The sequence below is a fragment of the Aulostomus chinensis genome, chromosome 24 (genome assembly GCF_037954235.1).
Source record: "Aulostomus chinensis isolate RoL2024-O1b breed Wild chromosome 24, RoL_Achi_v1.0, whole genome shotgun sequence".
In the NCBI taxonomy this organism is placed as follows: domain Eukaryota; kingdom Metazoa; phylum Chordata; class Actinopteri; order Syngnathiformes; family Aulostomidae; genus Aulostomus; species Aulostomus chinensis.
This window is the reverse complement of record NC_141343.1, coordinates 16,350,001-16,370,000: the sequence shown is the minus strand read 5'-3', so window position 1 is coordinate 16,370,000 and position 20,000 is coordinate 16,350,001. Positions and strand designations below refer to the sequence as shown.

At 46.6% G+C, this 20,000-nt stretch overlaps 1 protein-coding gene across 4 annotated transcripts in view; it reads left to right on the top strand.

Moving 5' to 3' along the window:
- Positions 1-20,000, top strand: part of dachb (dachshund b) — an 84,563-nt gene that overhangs the window by 48,420 nt on the left and 16,143 nt on the right. For all 4 annotated transcript variants that reach the window (XR_015111842.1, XM_086197732.1, XM_086197731.1 and 1 more), the window contains exons 2-4: positions 2,501-2,616; positions 13,963-14,073; positions 17,211-17,426. Coding sequence is in view for 3 of the 4 variants with exons in the window: in XM_086197732.1 (XP_086053858.1) it covers positions 2,501-2,616; positions 13,963-14,073; positions 17,211-17,426 (443 nt within the window). In the remaining variant the exon portion in view is untranslated. The remainder of the gene's footprint in view (positions 1-2,500; positions 2,617-13,962; positions 14,074-17,210; positions 17,427-20,000) is intronic.

The following is a 20,000-nucleotide window of genomic DNA, read 5'->3' as shown; positions in this document are numbered from 1 at the left end:
ACCAACACTTGATTGATCAAACCTGAATATGAGATGAGGTAAACCTCAATATGTAATATAAATCTGTACTCTGTAGTACCTTTGTACTCTGTAGTACCTTTGTACTCTGTTCAGTACCTTTGCTTTGGTACCCAGCACTTTGTTGGCTCTCTTTTGCACATCGTCTCACTGCATTGACCTTTAAATGACAAAGGAAAAGTAAAAATGGCCTGCTATTTATGTACAATCTTACATTTGAACCAGTTCTATTCTATTTTTGTCCACCGGTTCTGCAGTGAGTCCTGTACAGGTTTAGTTTTTGTCCTCTCCCTCTTTCTCTCTCTCTCCCTCTCTCTCTCTCTCTCTCCCTCTCTCTCTCTCTCCCTCTCTCTCCCTCTCTCTCTCCCTCTCTCTCTCTCTCTCTCTCTAGGTGTAAATGACTTTGGATGGCCATCTGTTACTTGGCCACCCTGCAGAGAGTTGGCCTGTATGCACCTCCTGTGTGTGTGTGTGTGTGTGTGTGTGTGTGTGTGTGTGTGTGTGTGTGTGTGTGTGGGAGAGTAGCTGCACGTGTGCAGTTACTGTATTTGTGTGCTGGCCTACGTGTACATGCATAATACAGTAGGTTGTATATTTGTGCGTGTGACAGTATCAGGGTGCCGGTGCTGGCGTGTTCAGAGTTGCGTGTAGAACATGTTTTCTTGTGTTTCTTACATTAACGCGCACATTTATGGTCTCATTTCTGTTGCTTGTGGATTATTTTAACCTCATGATTGCTAAAAGTCAGAATTCCCACAACCAGAAGAATCCCAGCAGGAATACTTCCAATAAAAAACTTTACATTTTGCGTTTCAGTCCAGTTTAATTCCCTTAACTCTGAAAATCCCCTTCATTTCCTTAGAATCTTTGTTAACTCAATGGAAACGGGCACGATGGCGGCTCATGTCCGGCTCTTGATTGTCTGATGTGAGCGAAACATTTTGTGCATTCGTTATGATTTATCACCGTCCGCGAGCGTTCACGCCGTCTGAAGCGGTTCTGTCAGGTAAGTGGAGTGTAGAAATGTAGCAGAAGATCAGCTTCAGACACATCCGCTGTCAGGCGGCGGGGCAGAAGATGCTGGACTCTCCCTGGCAAACTACAGTCTCCGCTGCTGCCTGGTGCTGAATTCAGTTGGGTGTTTTACCGAGTTTGAGCTCCAGAGCACCGGGGGTTTGTTTGTTTCTGGGTCTTGCGTCAGTCCTGTCTGAGGTCACAGCTGATAAAGACCGAGCTCGTCTAAGTGGGGGATATTTTAGGACGTGGCAACTCTTCCCTACTTTGAAGTGTGAAAGTGTTACAGAGAAAAAAGACAAGTCCTTCTCGCCGTTTACCCGGAGACACTCGACCCCAGCCAATCAGCTTTCAGAGCCGTATTTGCTGGACGGACTTCAAATCAGCCAATCAGCTGTGACTTCACAAAAAAGTTGAACAGAAAAGTTGTTTGTTTTGTTTTTTCTTAAAATATAACTCGTTCCCTCAGTTTAATTCATTTGTGTCCACTGAATGTAAGTCGTCCCCTCAGTTTTCATCATTTTTAGGCCATGAGATATAAATCTTTCCCACAAGTTCGAGGCCACCAAAAAAAAAAAAAAAAAAAAAGAAGCAGAGTGTGGGAACAGTTCATTTATGATCTCTGCCTCAACTTTAGGGAATCAGTTGGATTTATTTGACACGAATTCATAAATTGAGGGGACAAGTTGTATTTTGTGGGCTCAAAATATCCATGTGTTTTCCCTGAACGGCCCCCTCAGGCCTCCGTACGGGACGGCGGTGTGATGACGAGGTAGCGAGCCGCCGGAGCATCCAGCTGTCTAAACCCCATCACACAACAACGGGGGTTTTACAGTTGGAGGTGATTTAAGAAAAGTGAAAATTAAATGTTGAGTTGTCGTGACTTTGATCAATAAGTGCAGCTGTTAGTCCGTGAATCAGATAGACGAGGGGACGCATTCATCAGTCGAACAAGAGGTCGTAAACAGTCATTAAAGGCGTTAGATCGCATCAGCAGTTGAAGAAATACATACATGACTTCATCAGATTCACCTGCCCGCCAGATGGACGCCGCATATTCCGTTTGTTTACAGGTTGAAAAATGTTTTCTGTCGTAAAATGAATACTTTGGGTTTCAGTTTATGACTCTAAAAACATACTTTGGGCGTTTGTCATTAGCGATCAAATAGCACAGCGGTCATAAATAGCACATATGGTCACGCACCATTAAGAGCTGCTGCTCCCTTTGTTTATCCGTGTGAAGCTCATCCTCCTCTCAGCTCTGAGGCTGTAAACATCATAAACAGCACAGAGGTGAATATAAAAGTAAATGATACACCAAAAATCACATTTAAAAAGGTACAATAAATACATAAAATATACCAGTGATGTACTAATAAACATAAATAATACACTCTAGGGATGTGATTCTGTGTCAGATCTTCATCATCCTCTCTCTCTCTCTCCCCCCCCCCCCCCCCCCCCGCAGCTCTCGGCCCGGCCGTCCACCGAAGCGTTGTTCTGGGGCGGGGATCCAGGAAAGCCCCAGGCTGCTGCACCCGGGCCTCCCAGGCCTGCTGTCCCCAAACCTGCTGTCACACACCGGTGAGACACACGGGACCAGAACCTAATGAACATACACAGTTCACTGGAACCATGAGTGAATGTGGGGATGTTTGCGTGTTTTGAAGTGTGTGTTGTTAACTCTGATATTAATGGGACTGTAACTCTGCTCTGATGTAAAAGTGGTTTTCTACCCAAATGCTAGTGTTTGTCTGTCCAGTTCTCACCAGTAGATGTCCAGAGGTCACGAGGGCGTTTTTCCCCGCGTGACCTCTTGGTAAATTCATTATTCAGAAAAGGCAAACCTCATTCTTGTGTGTAAATGTATGAAGCTGGCATTCCTACAAGAAAAAAGGCTAGCATTTCAACAAATGTGAAGCTAGCATTCTGAAAAGTGTGAATCTAGCATTCTTACAAGAGTAAGGCTAAACTTTCAATAATTGTGAAGCTAGCATACTGAAAAGTGTGAGGCTAGCATTTACTTCTGAACGAAGCAAGCATTTCCACAAGGCTGTTGTTAGCATTAAACCCTGTGAGGTGCCGTCTAGCTCTTTTCTTTGTTTTCTGCACCTGGATTCCTACAGGGGAAAAAATAAACTTCTTCATGAATTCTAGATTTCCACAGAGTAACTGGGAGATAAATGAGGATGTTTGGGTGAGGTTTGACTTAAAGCTGCTCCAAGCTAGCTGCTAGCAGTCTCTGCTTGCTAGCCAAGCTTGCTAGGTGGGCGAAACAAACTCTTGGATGATTTTGAGCCTGAATTTACAATGAGAGTTAAAAACCTTTTAACTCCGCTAATTACTTTTTGTGTTTGTGTTTTTCTTCTTTTTTATCTATGGATGGATCCTCCCATTCATCTATCTATCTACTTATCTATCTATCCATGCATCTATCTTCCCCATTCTTCCTCCGCCAGATACCTCATCACTCCCTCTCTCTTCCTCTCGTTTCTCCACTTCCCTCCCTCCTCTGTTGCTTCATTTTGTGGTCCATTCCTCTTTGTCCACCTTCTTCCCTCCACTTACATACCTCCTGTCTTCTCTCCATCTCTCCATCTGCTTGAGTGGAAGAGTGATAAAAAGGCAACAGAGAGAGAGAGAGAGGATAAAAATGGAGGGAAGGAAAAGAAGGAAAAATGTCGCCAGAGGAAATGATGAAACCTAAAAATGACTGCCAGGGACGAGCAGGAAAAGATGGTCGGACAGAGAGAAAGAAAGATTGTTTATGATATGACAGCGAATGAGTGGAAGGAAGCGAGGAAGGAAGGACGAATGGATGAGGAAGAGAGAGATGGAGGGAATAAGGAGTGGAAGAAAAGATGTCGTATAGGGAAGAAGAAGAAGAGAGGGTGAATGAGTGCAGACTGCATGGTGGCGTGATGAATGACACGTCTCTGGGGTCCCACTCCTCCATCTGTCCATCCCTCCCTCCTCCTTCCCTCCCTCCTTTCTTCCCTCCTTCTTCCTCGACTCATCTCCCTCCCTCACTCGAGTTTTCCTTTCTTTCCTTCCTTCTGTCACATTCTCTTCCTTCCCTGTCTCCTTTCTCTTCTGCGATTTCTCCTCCCTCCATCTTTTCCTCTTGTTCTCCTTTTACCTCCATCTTCTTTTCCTTCTCTTAACTCCTTCAGCCTTCTTTCCCTCCCTCCATCCTTCCTTCTCTTTCATCTCCAACTTCTCATCTTCTTCCTTTTTCTAACCGAACTCACCTCCTTTCTTTCTCCTCCGTCTCTCACTCTCTTCCTTCCTCCTTAAGATTCTTTTTGCCCTCCATCCCTCCCTCCATCCCTCCATCCATCCCTCCATCCCTCCCCTTGACAGTGACTGCCCCCCCCTCTAGGATTAATAAAACATGGCTGTGTTTAGTGACATATGGACACAGCTCACTGTGGCATACTAATGACACACACACACACACACACACACACACACACACACACACACACACACACACATCAGGTATGTGTGTGTGTGTGTGTGTTTGTCGAACATTAGTGGAACCCAGAGAAAACATTTGCTCACTTATGATCGCTCATTAGCTCACAAACACACACACAAACACACACACACACACAGACACACACAGTTGGCAGTCGTCAGATTCCGCCTCAGTCTCACACACGCAGAGCTGGTCGTCTTAGCGGGGCCCTGCGTCCATGGAGACGCCACGTTGCCGGGGGAGACGGGCTGTTGTTTACGACCTCGCGGGCGCCACGGCGATGGGGGGCATCGGCCAATCACAGATGGACATTTATCACACTGTTAGAAAAGAGAGTTTGGAGAAAAACAGTGAGAAGAAGAAGAAGGCGGACGGAGAGGTGAAGAGACAGAGAGAGGAGGAATGGAGGAGAGAACGAGGAGGAGAGAACGAGGAGGAGAGGGACTTTGGAAGAAGTTGTGGGAAAAATTAAAGAGAGAAACAATAAATAAAGAAGATTGTTTCCTAAATGGAAGATAAATGATGGCGTTAAACAAAAACAAGATGGAAGAAGAAAGGAACCAGAGAGAGAGGGAACGCCACAGTTGAAGATAGCGGTTCTAAAACTTCTCCTGCCATCAATCATTAACGATAATCAGGAAGTTGAATTTCCGTGTTGCAAAAGTCATCTGTTTGCCTGCTTTAACTCTCCCAAATGTTCTCTAAAATTGAAGAACATTCCAGAACTTTGGGAACATTCTGTGACTGTATAAGAACATTCCATTTTGGTTTCTTGGTCACTTTATGACTTTACACGAGGACTTTGAGACTTAAAGAACATGTGGTTCTCTATAGATCATATGAAAATGTTCCCTTAAATGGGAACGTTTACCCAGCTTCTAATCATATATTCCTGGAAAGAGAACGCTGAACGTCCCCTTTTAATGTTCCCACGGCTTCTCTAAAGGGTGGGATATTAAAATAACACATTCGATATGTTCTAGGAAGGTTTAGAGCAACATTGTGGTTGGATGTTCCATTTACGTTCTACCTTGCTGGGTGTTCTAATAGCTTCCCTCAAGGTCATCTGAACCTCTCGTGACATCACAGGAACCTTCAGGGTACCTAGAGGGGACGTTCTATGTACGTTGCCCTAAAATATTCTGTTAACATCCCCAGAACATCCTGAATGTTCCCTAAAAGAGCACAGCACAGGGGAATGTTCCATCTGACATTCCCAGACAGTTCTCTTAAGAGCACGTGAGAACGTTCCCCAGCTACAAATTCAAAGCTCCTTGGATGTTCTCATCCTCATGTAAAGAACGTCGCCTTGTAAATTTCACACTTTGGTGGTTCAATGGAGGAACATTCAGTATGTTCTAGGAATGAATGGGGGATGATTTTGATTAGACGTTCCATCAAGGTTCCATCTTTGTTTTAGAAGAGCCAACCTATCGAGTTCCTTGTAGGTCAGATAATTTGTTGGATGTTCCACAAACTTTTAGGAGATCATTGTGTTGGGATGTTCCCTCCAGGACTCCTTAGTACATTCTTAGAATATTCCGGAACATTCCAGGAACCCTTTACTTACCCTGATGGAACATCCTTGATAGATTCCTATTACAAAATTCCCTGAACATTCCAAGAACATCCTGAATATTCCCTGAAAGGTCAACAGATGTCACAGTGAAGAACTCCACAGAGAAAGAACATTCTTGGGAGTGGAAGATCCCTCCGAAGCCCCGCCCTCTGCTTGTCCTCGTCCAATCACAGCGTGAGTCTGTCTCACTGTCCTGGTCGTGATGTAGTGGCTCGAATGTCGGGTCATTTTTCCTTGTTCAGCGGTAAAAGGGCTTCTTTTTTTACATAAAGCCACATCACGATTAATTTAAGAGTGAAGGTGGTGAAACAGGAAGTGAGCTGACGGATGAGGAGGACGGAGAGTAGAAGGACGAGACAAACTGGATTGAGAGAGAGGGATGAGGAGGGAGGGAGGAGGAGGAGGCAACGACAACAAGAGAGTGATATGGGTTTAATTGGCCTCATCTTCCTTAACAAAGACGCTGTGATGATCAGCGTGGGAGTGTGTGCGCTAACCTAGGCAGGGAGCTGCGGCACTCATTTGACTTGTTAATTCACTTCAAAAACAGCTCAATGGCCGGCCTTGTCTTCCAACACACACACACACACACACATGCACACACTACACATTAAACACACTCCACTGCAGAGACACATAAATACATTGGACGCAACACTTGTGCGAAGGCAGAAATGACGCTTGACGTGCACATGAATCCAACAACTTCTTTGCACATCTGGCGCATGATTTAGCCTGCTGGTTCACGCACACACACACACACACACACACACACACACACACACACACGCGCGCGCGCGCACACACAAGTGCACTGTGTAGGTTACAGATGAAGTGTTCTCAATCTTCTGCTGAAAAGAATACACTCATCTGAGGACTCTTATGTGCACCTGCAGGGAGGACGAGGGGGAGGACGTTAGCGCGGGGGGGTGAAGGGGGGTGGCTGAAGAGGAACTAAAGCCGCTTTAAGACTTTTCCTCTTTCTTTTTCTAAAAACAAGACTAAAGACAAGCATGCAAATCAGGGACCAGCTAGCGTAGCGCCCCCTGCTGGCTGGGCTTGTTAACAATAACCTTTCAGTCTTTTTCTGCTGTGAAATGTGAAAGAAACATGTTTGCAAAAGTAAAGAGGAAAGTGTCTCGATAGTCTTATTATCCATCATATCCAGATCTACCAGGCTGCTGAGCTTAGCACAATAGCTGGTAGTGGTTTGGAAGTGTTAGCATCAGCTAGCTCAGGTTCAGGCTAGTTAGCTTAGCCCAATGGCTGGTAGTGGTTTGGAAGTGTTAGCATCAGCTAGCTCAGGTCCAGGCTAGTTAGCTTAGCCCAATGGCTGGTAGTGGGTGTGGAAGTGTTAGCATCAGCTAGCTCAGGTCCAGGCTAGTTAGCTTAGCCCAATGGCTGGTAGTGGATGGAAGTGTTAGCATCAGCTAGCTCAGGTCCACGCTGGTCAGCTTCGCCCAATGGCTGGTGGTGGGTGGGAAGTGTTAGCATCAGCTAGCTCAGGTCCAGGATGCTGGTTAGCTTAGCCCAATGGCTGGTAGTGGGTGGAAGTGTTAGCATCAGCCAGCTCAGGTCCACGCTGGTTGGCTTAGCCCAATGGCTGGTAGTGGGTGGGAAGTGTTAGCATCAGCTAGCTCAGGTCCAGGATGCTGGTTAGCTTAGCCCAATGGCTGGTAGTGGGTGGAAGTGTTAGCATCAGCCAGCTCAGGTCCACGCTGGTCAGCTTCGCCCAATGGCTGGTAGTGGGTGGGAAGTGTTAGCATCAGCTAGCTCAGGTCCAGGATGCTGGTTAGCTTAGCCCAATGGCTGGTAGTGGGTGGGAAGTGTTAGCATCAGCTAGCTCAGGTCCAGGATGCTGGTGTGTCCAGCAGGAATCCTCCTCCTCATCATCATCATCAGTAGCAGCAGTCGCTCTTCTAGTCCTCAACAAACCTTTGGTTCTGTTGACCCAAGTTCCAGTGGAGCTTTGGAGGTGCTGCGTCAAATCACTGCTCCCAGTCAGGAAAGTAGTTCCGGCCACGTGTCTGATTCTACCACTACAACGTCTCCTCATGTTAAACTGGTATTCATCACCAAGGTTACACACAACCCTCCTGATATTAATGCAGGCAGAAGTGGAGCTACGCTAACACTTCCCACCCACGACCATTCATTGTGCTAAGCTAACTAGCATAGCCTATTGCCAGCATGTTAGTATTGACACTGTAGAAATACCAAACCTGCCAAAAGATCGGGTTTGACATCAAATGTAATGTACTTGTTCTCCACCTATAATTCAAGCCACAACTGTTATGTTGCTAACAGACAAACCTACGCCAGCGATCACATGACCTCCTGAGTGGCGGTTATTAGCTTCAGCAACAGGGAATACAAACCCGCCTTACCCGTTCGATTGACAGGCGGCGACCGACGTGCCGGACAGAAACGCCTCAGCAATAAAAAGGCTGAGCATCAAGTAAACATTCACTAAACAAACAACTACATAAATCTCACAGATTGCAGTTTAATGAAGTGATTCTTGCTCATAAACGGCTAAAAGTGAAGTTTTGCCAGAGCTGAATCAATGAGGTTATAAAGTATAATAACCTGCAGCACACTTCATTACAATAAAACACTCGCAACTGCTTGTGTCTACCAGCCTGAGAGTAATTACCGCTAATAAAAGAGCCTTGTTGGTTCGCCCAGAACTTGTTTGGTTTAAAATTTGATGTCCACCAATTTATCAATTAACTACACAAAATCAGGTATTGTTTGTTTTCTTTTTTGGGTTCTTTTGGTGTCTCATCTGTTTTAATTCAATAACAGGATTAGAATTAAAATGACTGTCTTTCTAAATGCCGAGCATCAGGTTCCTGTTAATGTTGCTCCAACTACCTGTGAGAATCTGTTGAACGAGAACCAGAGCGTTGAGTTGAAGTGGGAACTGAACTGACAACCAGTGGAACAAATACCTCTTCAACCTGCAGAGGTTCTGGGAGAGTGACACCCAGAACCTCTCCTGAAGAACCTTTAGCCCGTGGTTTGAAAACAGTAATGAAGCAAATTAGTAATTGACAAATGAAATACTTTCAATAAATGATAAAAATCTAAAAAATGGAAATAGAACTGTGGTTCATTGATGGTAACAGGGACTGGAACCCTTGATCTTTGGCATTAACAGGAAATAGAACCCTGAATTATTAAAAGGGAATAGAGCTCTTTATGTTTTGTTTTCAGAGGAAGTAGAACCCTTGATCTTTAATTTTAACAGGAAATGGAACCCTTGGTGTTAGAAGTGAGTGAAACCACTATCCACTGAATGATTGAATAGAATTATTTCAGGCAAGAGAACGCATTAGAAAGGGCTGTATTCTGCACTAGAACCTCTAACAATTGAGCTCAATATGAGTAGAACCCATGTGTGAACCTCCTTTAAATACAGAACCTCGAACCCTTTATCTCTAAACAAAATAGAAGATTTTCTCCTGTCAATGGCGACCTTAAACCTTGTATTTATTAGATCGTCATCCTTACAAGTAACGGAACAGTTGAAATATGCGTAAGAGTCTCACGGTTCCACGTTCTGTGCGTTTCCAAGATGATACAAAATGGCCGCTGCAAAATGGCTCCAAACGGGCACCTTGGCCGTTCAGCGAGAGCTAAAGATGGGCGATCTAAGTGCCGGAGCGCCGGCTGAAACCTATTTGACTCAGCACAAGAGCAATCGACTGCATCTGTAAATTGGCACTCCGAGTGCTCGCAGGAAGAGAAAGAAAAAAAACAGAAAAACAAAAAGAGGCGGAACAGTGTGTTTCTAAATCCAGAACACAAAGAGCAATTCCTCTGTTTTCCTGTTTGTTTTATTCAAAGTGTCACTCCGTCTCTGAGTGCGTTCAGAGCACTCCGTCAGAGATGGAGGTGCTCTGGATTAAATATTTATCGCTAAAGCCAAATGGGGCGGGTTTCACGCGAGCGCGGGGGGGGGGGGGGTCTTAGGACTCTCAAAGACCAGTAAGGCTACTAAGGACCATGTGGACCAGAGATGGACCCGGGTAGAACTCATTGAGAGAACACTGTTGTGTGAGGGAATCTCTTGGGAGCAGGAGAGAAGGTGCGAGACGCGGTTGGTGCTGGGAACCGGCTGCTGTTATTTGTTCACCATCAAGAACGTGTCTGAAGTCCATCACCAAGGATCAGTTCCTCTTAAAAATGTTTGGGATCCTATTCCTGCTCCAGTTCTTCGGTGACTAAAGAAGACTTCTTTTCAATCAAAAACAAACTAAGTAGAACTTATCAGGAGTAAAGTTCCTGGACAGTTTTTGGCATCTTCAGTCCAATGATCATTTACCAGCTTCATGTTAAAAAGAAAAAAAGTCATGGGATTTGGATGTAGGGATATCCAGGCCTGGGAAGTTTCAGATAAACAAATACAGCCAGAAAATTCAGGAAGAATTGTGGAAAATACACAAACGCCTGCAAATCAGATTATACGTAGCGAAGTGACGCCGGACTGGGAATAATAATCTGCTCAGGTGATTCCACACAGAGTTCTGTTTCTGATTTTTATGTGTAAATTGATGTTTCAAGGAACCGATGGAATCATTAAAATGTTCCTCCAGGAAAACATCTACGACCTTTACTTTGAAAGGGTGGAGGGTAACTGTCCGTCCTGTCTCTGACCAGTCCGTAGTCATTTCAGATTAATGTCTGAATGCGATTTGCGTGGAATATCAGTTGATCAGAGCCGCGTCGCTCTCCCTTCACGGCTGCTGAGGCTCCTGACAACACGCCAACCTGTAGAAGAAGAAGAAAGCGTGTTTCCGTCGCTGCGGCCGCTCCGTTCGTCTCCATCGCTCCTCAGGCGGGTAGCTGATCCTGACCGTGGCTCTGGGTTCTTTCTTTTTTAAATGCTTTATTTACAGTTTCTAACGCTACAGAACAAGCAGGTGAGGACAACATGAGCAGAAAAACAGACCTGGAAGAAACAGGCAGAAAAGAAAGTCAGACAATCACGAAAAACAGGGGAGGCTGCCAGACAGTTATGAATCATGAAAAGGGTAACAAAGAAACATGGCAACAATAAAGACAAAGTAGGGTGGGAAAAATTCAGTCAGGTTTCCGACTGGCCTGAGGCCTGCGGGGTAGGGTGAGGATGTGTGGCTCTGGGTCAGGAGGCACCGTCGTTCCATTGGAATAACAGACAACAGCTCGCTTAACCAGCGAGCAAAGGTGGGCGGGGTGGTGGACTTCCAGGATCGGGGAGTGAGTTTATAGCCGCCGCCATCCCGGGGTGCAAAGCCACCTGTGCGTTGCCCGGCGGAGCAGAAGCTCTGCAGAGCCTCCAGGCTGGCCTCCACTGCTCTGCTGATGTTCCAGAGTTCAGGACCCTGGCCCAAGCGCCCCGGCTTCCCGAGTTCACCAGGTTTCCAGGTGAACTGTGACATATTCCTTCTCTCTGTCCGTGAGGCTGGAGAGGCGTTATCACGCTATGCTGACGACTCCCTTCTTCCTCTCACAGTCCTCTGTATCCGAAACTTCTTTTTCCAGTACTCCTCTCCCCCTCTCTCTCTTTCTTTCGTCCTTCGGAGAGCATTAGGATGCACGGGAAGGAAAAAGAAATGGGTAAACAATGTATGGACAACCCACAGGGGAGCACTAACACACACACTTGCATACATTTAGGAATGGAGATATTCTCTCTCTCACACACACACACACGGGTTCTGATGATTCATGTGTCTTTGAAACAGTCTGTCAATCAATCACACACTAATTCCCAAGGTTCCGTGGTCGCCATTAGTGACGGGGGTCGATGCTCGGTAACCGTGGACACCGCGGACAGCCATCGATCTGAGAGAGAGAGAGAGAGAGAGAGAGAGTGTTTGATAGTCATGATGGAGGACAGTACTGTGGCTCTGCCCTCCATATCGATTGTCTTCTGGTTGCATTGAAGTGAAGCGGACGTTCTGAATCTGTGTCTGTGTGTGTGTCTGTAATCAGGGTTTTGTGTGTTTCTTGGTAATGTCTGTGGTTGTGTGTATCTGCTGCATACAAGCGTATGATCGAGTGTATGTGAGTGTGTATGTGTTTACCCGTGGCTTACCTCAATCCTTGTGTGTGTGTGTGTGTGTGTGTGTGTGAAGGTGCTCCTCAGCAGGATAATCTATTTGTGAGTGCTGCCTTGACCCCCCAGAAGGACTCTGTTTCCCATGTTTAGCTCCTCCTCCTCCTGTCTTTGCTCCAAGCGTTTCAGTCTTGAGTTTTTGACAAACGTGATTTACCAACTTTGAACTTCTGCCAGATTGACGGTGATGGCGTGCGACGTGTGCGTTGTTCTTAGCGATGCTAGGGAGCGAGCAAGCGATGCTAGCGATGCTATGCTCGCGGCTTTAGCCAGTCAACGTTCCTAGACATCAGTCTGCATGTACGGGAGGGAGCTCCTCGTTCGGTCACGTGCTCTATTAGTGGCTAACCTGTTCAGCTGTGGTCACCTGGTTGATCAGGTGGGTCTCAGCTACAGGAAGTGGCGAGCAGCTGTAGGGAAGATGTGAGTCCCGCAGCCTGCAGGACCTCAACTTCTTAGTTTTTCCGAACCAGAAACATGTCACCATAACGGTGAGAGCAGCGCCGCGATGCTGGTTGTGGCAAAGAATGAAACATGAGGGGTTTGAAAGATGAAAAGTAAACAACTGTTAAAACTCTTGACAAAAGATGTAGAAATGAGCGTGTTTGTGGACCATAAATGCACCTGAATACAGCAAGGACTAAAGTCCACACCCCACCTGATACCCAGGAGGCCCCAGCTAGCTCGCTAAGGCTAATCATGCTAATGTGGTGTATCGCACAACTCAGTATTTACATGTTGATCCCGCTGATACGGGTTGATACACAAGTTCTACCAGGAAGGGAGAAATGCAGACCATCTCCTGAAGAACCTCCCTCCATATTTGGGTTTATCCTCTCCTCCGCCACACCTCCCTCTCATCCCTCATCCCTCCATCCTGCTATAAATTAAATTTCAGTCAACGCCACAACTCCTCCTCCCTCCTCGTGTCCCCTCCCTCCATCTTGTTTTCTTTATAGCTTGCAGACAACTGTACTGTGTGTGTAATGGACATTCCTCAGAGGCCGTCAACCGTGACCAGGGCAAAACCAACTGACCTACACACACACACACACACACACACACACACACACACACACACACACACACACACACACACACACACGCACACACACTTACATGTTATGCACAGATATGCACAACTTTCCTCACACACACGCACTTATACAGGGAAGCATTCAATGTGAGGGGAAGCTCACATGTACACAATAAAGCATTAACACACACACACACACCCAGGGTCATCTCTCTCACTCTGCTGGTTGTTGTGTATAGAAGTCAGTTCCAGGTCAGTGCACAGAGCCAGGGATCTTAGTCCACACAAAAGAGAGTGTGTGTCTGTGTGTGAAGCAGTGGGGGTGTGTTCTGGTTTGTGTGTGTGTTTTGTTTTTGTGTATCGGTGAATATGCATCAGCCTACAGGCGTCCGAAACGGCGCTCACACCCCGAAACACTTGGACAAAACACTCTGGCTCGAAAGATGATTTGACAGCGTGTGTGCGTGTGTGCGTGTGTGCGTGTGTGCGTGTGTGTGTGTGTGTGCGCGTGTGTGCGTGTGTGTGTGTCACAGCTCAGCATCATGGGATGTGATGAGGACTTAATAAGAGAATTATTGATGGATTCATTGTCAACATTGAGGGTCTCACCTTTGTCACCACACACTCTTAGGTTCCTGGCGGTGAGTGTGAGAGTGTTTTCTCAGTTGATGAGGCTGATGATGACATGTTTGTTTATGTGTGTGTGTGTGTGTGTGTGTGTGTGTCAGGCCTGACAGCAGCAGCAATGGCTGAGCTACAAAAGCTTCAGAAGATGAAGATGATGATGAGCCTCCAGAACGGCAATGAGTCTGACAATGACGACCTCCACTCCAACGCAGGTACCACACACACACACACACACACACACACACACACACACACACACACACACACAAAGGCCTGACTGGTCTTGAGAAAGCTGGTTTTTAACATCAAAAATCAGACCCAGAATGATGACCCGTCATGAGTTGCTGAGAGGATTCTCTTTGAATCAATATATTTTTATTTGTGTGAATTCATTTGGAGGTTTTGTCTTTTTGTTTGTTTGTTAATTTTCTTAGGATTATTTTTCACACTTGACCACTTTCAACTAAAGAGGAGAAAACAGTGCTTCCTGAAATTTTCTGGAACACTCCAAATATCTGTTGACTGTTTATGGTGTAACAATCCCTTCAGCCCCCTTGGGGGGGGGGGGGGGGGGGGTCCAGGATGCTGGTGTGTCCAGCAGGAATCCCCCTCCTCATCCTCACCCAGGCTAGTTAGCTTAGCATGATGACTGGTGGTGGGTGGAAGTGTTAGCATCAGCTAGTGCAGGTCCAGAATAGTTAGCTTAGCACAGTGACTGGTAATGGGTGGGAAGTGTTAGCATCAGCTGGCTCAGGTCCAGGTTAGTTAGCTTAGCCCAATGGCTGGTAGTGGGTGGAAGTGTTAGCATCAGCTAGCTCAGGTCCAGGTTAGTTAGCTTAGCCCAATGGCTGGTAGTGGGTGTGAAGTGTTAGCATCAGCTAGCTCAGGTCCAGGTTAGTTAGCTTAGCCCAATGGCTGGTAGTGGGTGGGAAGTGTTAGCATCAGCTAGCTCAGGTCCAGGATGCTGGTGTGTCCAGCAGGAATCCTCCTCCTCATGATCAGTAGCAGCAGTCGCTCTTCTAGTCCTCAACAAACGTTTGGTTCTGTTGACCCAAGTTCCTGTGGAGCTTTGGAGGTGCTGCGTCAAATCACTGCTCCCAGTCAGGAAAGTAGTTCCGGCTACGTGGGTCTTGTATTTTTACACAGTTTTTCACTGAGTAGCATTTAGCTCTGGGTCAGCAGCCGATGGGGCGTGAAGGGTTGTGTCTGTTGTCCGGGTCTAACAATGATGCACACGCGTCCGTCTTCTTCTAAGTTCAGTTTAATCCTGCGACTTCTCAAACGACGGCAGAACACAAAGATGAGAACTCCTTCAACTTGCAGCCATTTCTTTACGGAAAAAGCTGAAATCTTGGCGTCTTGTTTTGAGTAAGGAAGCTGTCAGGAAACAGTCCGACCTGTGTTCTTCACGGCTGACATATAAAACAAAGATTTTACAACCCCCCCCCCGCCACTCCACCGCTGCTGTGTTTGCATCTCTAAATTATTGAAAAGACAGAAAACAAAAAGCAAAGAGAAAAGAAAGGAGGGAGCGTGCAATCCTTCCCTCTGTCTCCAGCCGGACTCTCCTGTTTCTATTTTTCTTCTCCTCTTCCTTTTCTTCAGCTGACCCTACAAATGGCCTGATAGAGTTACTCTATTCTCTCTATTCGTTTTTTATTTATTCCCTCCCACTCGTCGTCTCCTGCTCCGTCTTCTTCATTCAGTGTTTTGCGAGTACGTGGAAAAGCTTCTTTTCATTGTCCCGACCTTATTTTCTTTGTAACAGACACTCACGCCGGCCTGGGAACCTGCGGTGGACAATAGAGCGGAGGAACGAGTGTACGGATGAAAAAGAAAATAAAACGAGGGAGGACAGAGGGGAAACGCAGAGTCATAATGAGAGAAAAGGATATTCAGGGCGAGAGAAAGAAGAAAAGATGTGTTTTTATGGGTGAAAGTTGATCGTTTGAGCTCATCCTGCTCGCGGTGACATGGGGTTAGAAATGAGAAAAGCAGCGATCAGAGGAAGGGATGGAGGGATGGGTCCCTGTCTCTGTTCCTCCATGATGGAAGAAGAGAGTGAGGGGGCTGGGAGAAAGAGGAGATACAAGGACCTGAGCCATGCGTTTCTCCACTCACTTCTTGTCAAGAGTGTGCGCTCACACCTCGACCTGGGCCAGCTCTCCAGGACCGGGTCCATACCTGGCAGTTTGTTTCTGACCAACCCAGGAAGTCCGGACCAAACAAGGTGCAGGGACTAGGATCCTGTCCTGTCAGTACTGAGGACACGCCCCCAAAGGCCCTAGAATATCCACCTTAGATCACTTAAATTGGTCCTGAAGGTTGAGACACGAGACAAACACCAGGGTTGGTGGTGTGAGAACCCCATGGGCAGAGCCTAGTTCTGTGACCCGGGGTCAGATTTGGTGACATGCGGACTAAACCAGATGTGTGTGAAGGCAACATGGAAGACACCAGAAAGAACATTTGAAGAACCTGAAAGAGAGAAAAGAAAGTGACAGAAGAGCGAGGCAGGAAAGGAGAGGACAAGGCCAAGGAAAAATGAGAGCGAGAGAGAGAGAGAGAACATCTGCCCATCTGTTTATACTTCTTTTCTTCCCCGGTGGAAATGGCAGCAGGGATGAGGCCCAGCTGTCATACACACACACACACACACACACACACACACACACACACACACACACACACACACACACACACACACACACACAAGGGGCAGGGAATTCAGTAGGCAATAATAGAGAGAGACGGTTGCTAATTCAAACTAATGGAGGGAGATGAAGATGGATGAGAGAGGGAGCCGGGGAGCTGAGAGAGAGAGGGCCAGGGCGAGCGAGGCGGTGTCAGAGAGAGAGAGAGAGACAGAGGGCAAGGTGTGAAGAGAGAAAGGGATTTTTATGTTCTGGACAAGTTCACTCAGTGTTTGTCTTCATGAGTGAGACGGCTTCATGCAGTCCTCCAGACCTCTGAGTTGCTAGAACAGTTCTCCCTCTCTTAAATCGTGTTCTCCGGTTGTTGGATACCTCGAGAACATCTGGTGTCTCCCCTCAAATATGGCGTAAACGCCCACTGGGACTTGAGCTCCCAGGTCAAAGGTCACTGTCTCCTGTCCTGTGAGCACTAGCTGTCCTCACTTGTTCGATGTCTCAGGCGCGACTCAAGTCATTTTCTTCTAGTATAACTCGACTGGTCGCTGGGACTCCAGGATGACCTGGGCGGATTTTGGTGGTCAAAGGTCAAAGGTCATTGCTACGGGCAGACATTGCGTGTGATGCTTGTGATCTGAAAGTAGACGACGTTTCTTTTGCAAGTGTCTGAGCCTGTGTGTGTCTGCGTCTCTGCCCAGGAGGGAGTGAGTGTTCCTGGGATAAGGAGCGTCTGAGCAGCCCCCCTGCTGGAGCCCACAGTGGAGGACCAGGAGGCGGAGGAGGTGGAGGAGCGCCGGCAGGAGTGGTGGGAGGTGGCGCCGGAGGCGGTGCAGCAGGAGGTGGAGGGAGGGGGCCCACCATTGGAGCCGTCAATCAACAGCAACTCCAGCAGCAGCAGCAGCTACTGGCTAACAGTGAGTAGCTTCTCACCTGTGTCCAGATGAAGCTGAGGACATGAGTCTGAGGTCCTGCTCAAGTTCCTCACCTGGGGGGCCGGACCCTGTCAGCATCAGCTCCGCCTCCGTTCCCTCACCCGATTTAAAAGAACGTCATAGCAGTCAGTAACAGGATTCTACAGGTGAAGCCTGAGGGGGAACAATGTTGGTGCCCCAAAACACAACTTCCCACTCTTTTGTCATTCTGAGGCAGCAAGATCTAACTGGTGCCCACAAATTAATCAAATCAGGGGGGAAGTTATCTTTCAAATTCATGCTTTTAAAAATAAGAATAAAATGGAAAAAGTTATTCATGAAGGTTGCCAACTAATTAAATTGAGGGAACGAGTTATACATGAAGGTTACCAACTGATTAAATTGAGGGAACGAGTTATACATGAAGGTTACCGACTGATTAAATTGAGGGAACGAGTTATACATGAAGGTTACCGACTGATTAAATTGAGGGAACAAGTTATACATGAAGGTTACCGACTGATTAAATTGAGGGAACAAGTTATACATGAAGGTTACCAACTGATTAAATTGAGGGAACGAGTTATACATGAAGGTTACCGACTGATTAAATTGAGGGAACAAGTTATACATGAAGGTGACCAACTGATTAAATTGAGGGAACGAGTTATACATGAAGGTTACCGACTGATTAAATTGAGGGAACAAGTTATACATGAAGGTTACCGATTGATTAAATTGAGGGAACGAGTTATACATGAAGGTTACCGACTGATTAAATTGAGGGAACAAGTTATACATGAAGGTTACCGATTGATTAAATTGAGGGAACAAGTTATACATGAAGGTTACCGATTGATTAAATTGAGGGAACAAGTCGAGTTCCAGCGTGAATACAAGGTTATTTGCCCGTCATGGCCACTGCAGGGCTCCGTGCTGTCTCCGCCTCTAGAGCGCCAACGGTGTCCATCCACCTGGACTGCTGAGGGAGATTTTGGGGGGTTGTGGTGGAGACGTCCCTCCACCGTGTGTCTGGGGGACTCCGTTCCCCCATCCAGAGATGCCCAGAACCATCAAAGCTGCTTCCACCACTTCGTCTGGGGTTTTTTCATTTGTCTGAATATCTGGATAGGCAGCACACTAAAGTGCAGGAACACACACACATTTTGTGTATATGTGTTTGTGTGTGTGTGTGTGTGTGTGTGTGTGTGTGTGTGTGTGTGTGTGTGTTTAAAGGGGTGGCAATATTTGTTAATGTACACCATTTAATCTGTTCCCATCTCCTGTATTAACACTCTGCCTGGATTAATCAGCAGACACTCTACTAAATGACTCAATTCATCAACATCACACACACACACACACACACACACACAGACTCGCACATATAGCCAGACACACAAACAAACAGACACACTCATTCGTTTTCTTATTGCAGAAGTAATGTGTTTGGACACACACTCTCACACACACACTGGGCAGCGGGAGGTGACAAACACTCACATTGATTATTCTATCACTTCAGTCGTCACGACAACAGCAATCAGTGTTATTGTTTTACTGGAACCAAAGCAGCCGCTGCAATTTTTTTCCTGTGTGTGTGCTGACAGCTGAGGCGACTCCTCGCCGCTGTGTTCATCTTGTCGGCGCTCGCCATGGAAAATGGGGGGGGGGGGGGGGGGGGGTCTCAGGATGAGAGCGGCCTGCAGCCGGAGGTGAAGGTCAGGGTTTCAGGGGGATGAGTTGAAGTTGGAGGAACAGAGAAAATATGACAGGGATCAGTCACGTGGGTGGTGGCATAAAGTGGCACAAAGACTCCACCCAATATGGCTGCCACAGGAAGTTAGCAGTAGCGATCAAAAATGTTACAGGATCTCACTGTCGGAATCACGCTGTCTTGCGAGCTAACGTTAGCTGTCACCTCTTTCCACCTTGCCAAGCCTCTGACCACAAATCTAAGAGTAGAACCCTGCAGCAAGGACGAGATATCAGACATGAACACCTGACATACATCACTGCGTCAGTCTTATTAACAGGTTAGCTGTTTGGCAAGCTAGCGTTGGCATTAGCTTTAGCATTATGAAATGCATACAGACTGCAGAATTAACCTCTGATGACTGATAACAACAGTAAAGTGGTGCTATGCTTAATTGCGGCGATGTTCATCATCCTCACTGGCCAGTTCCTGTTTAAAAAGTAGCACCTCCTCTTCCACTATGTAGCCCCTCCCCTTTCGTAGGATGACAACTTCTCTGTTTATGTAGGAATTGTTTTACGCCACAATTTGTGCCAGTAACGTGCCCTTCTACTCACTCAGAATTGTCCCTAAGAGTGGTTCAGTGTCAGTAGCTCATACCAGTCCTATTCACTGGCTAGCTACGTTGCTAATGCTAGCCACCACATTTTTTTGAATATTTGCGTGAAGCAAAAATCTATTACGTGAATCTGAAGATGACAATGAATCACACATAAACACCAAACATGCCCTGTAACACCAGAGCATTTATAAAACGTGTCACACGTAGCTTATAGGGAAGCTAGCGTTAGCATTTGTGCGAGCGTTAAGTCGAAGTACAG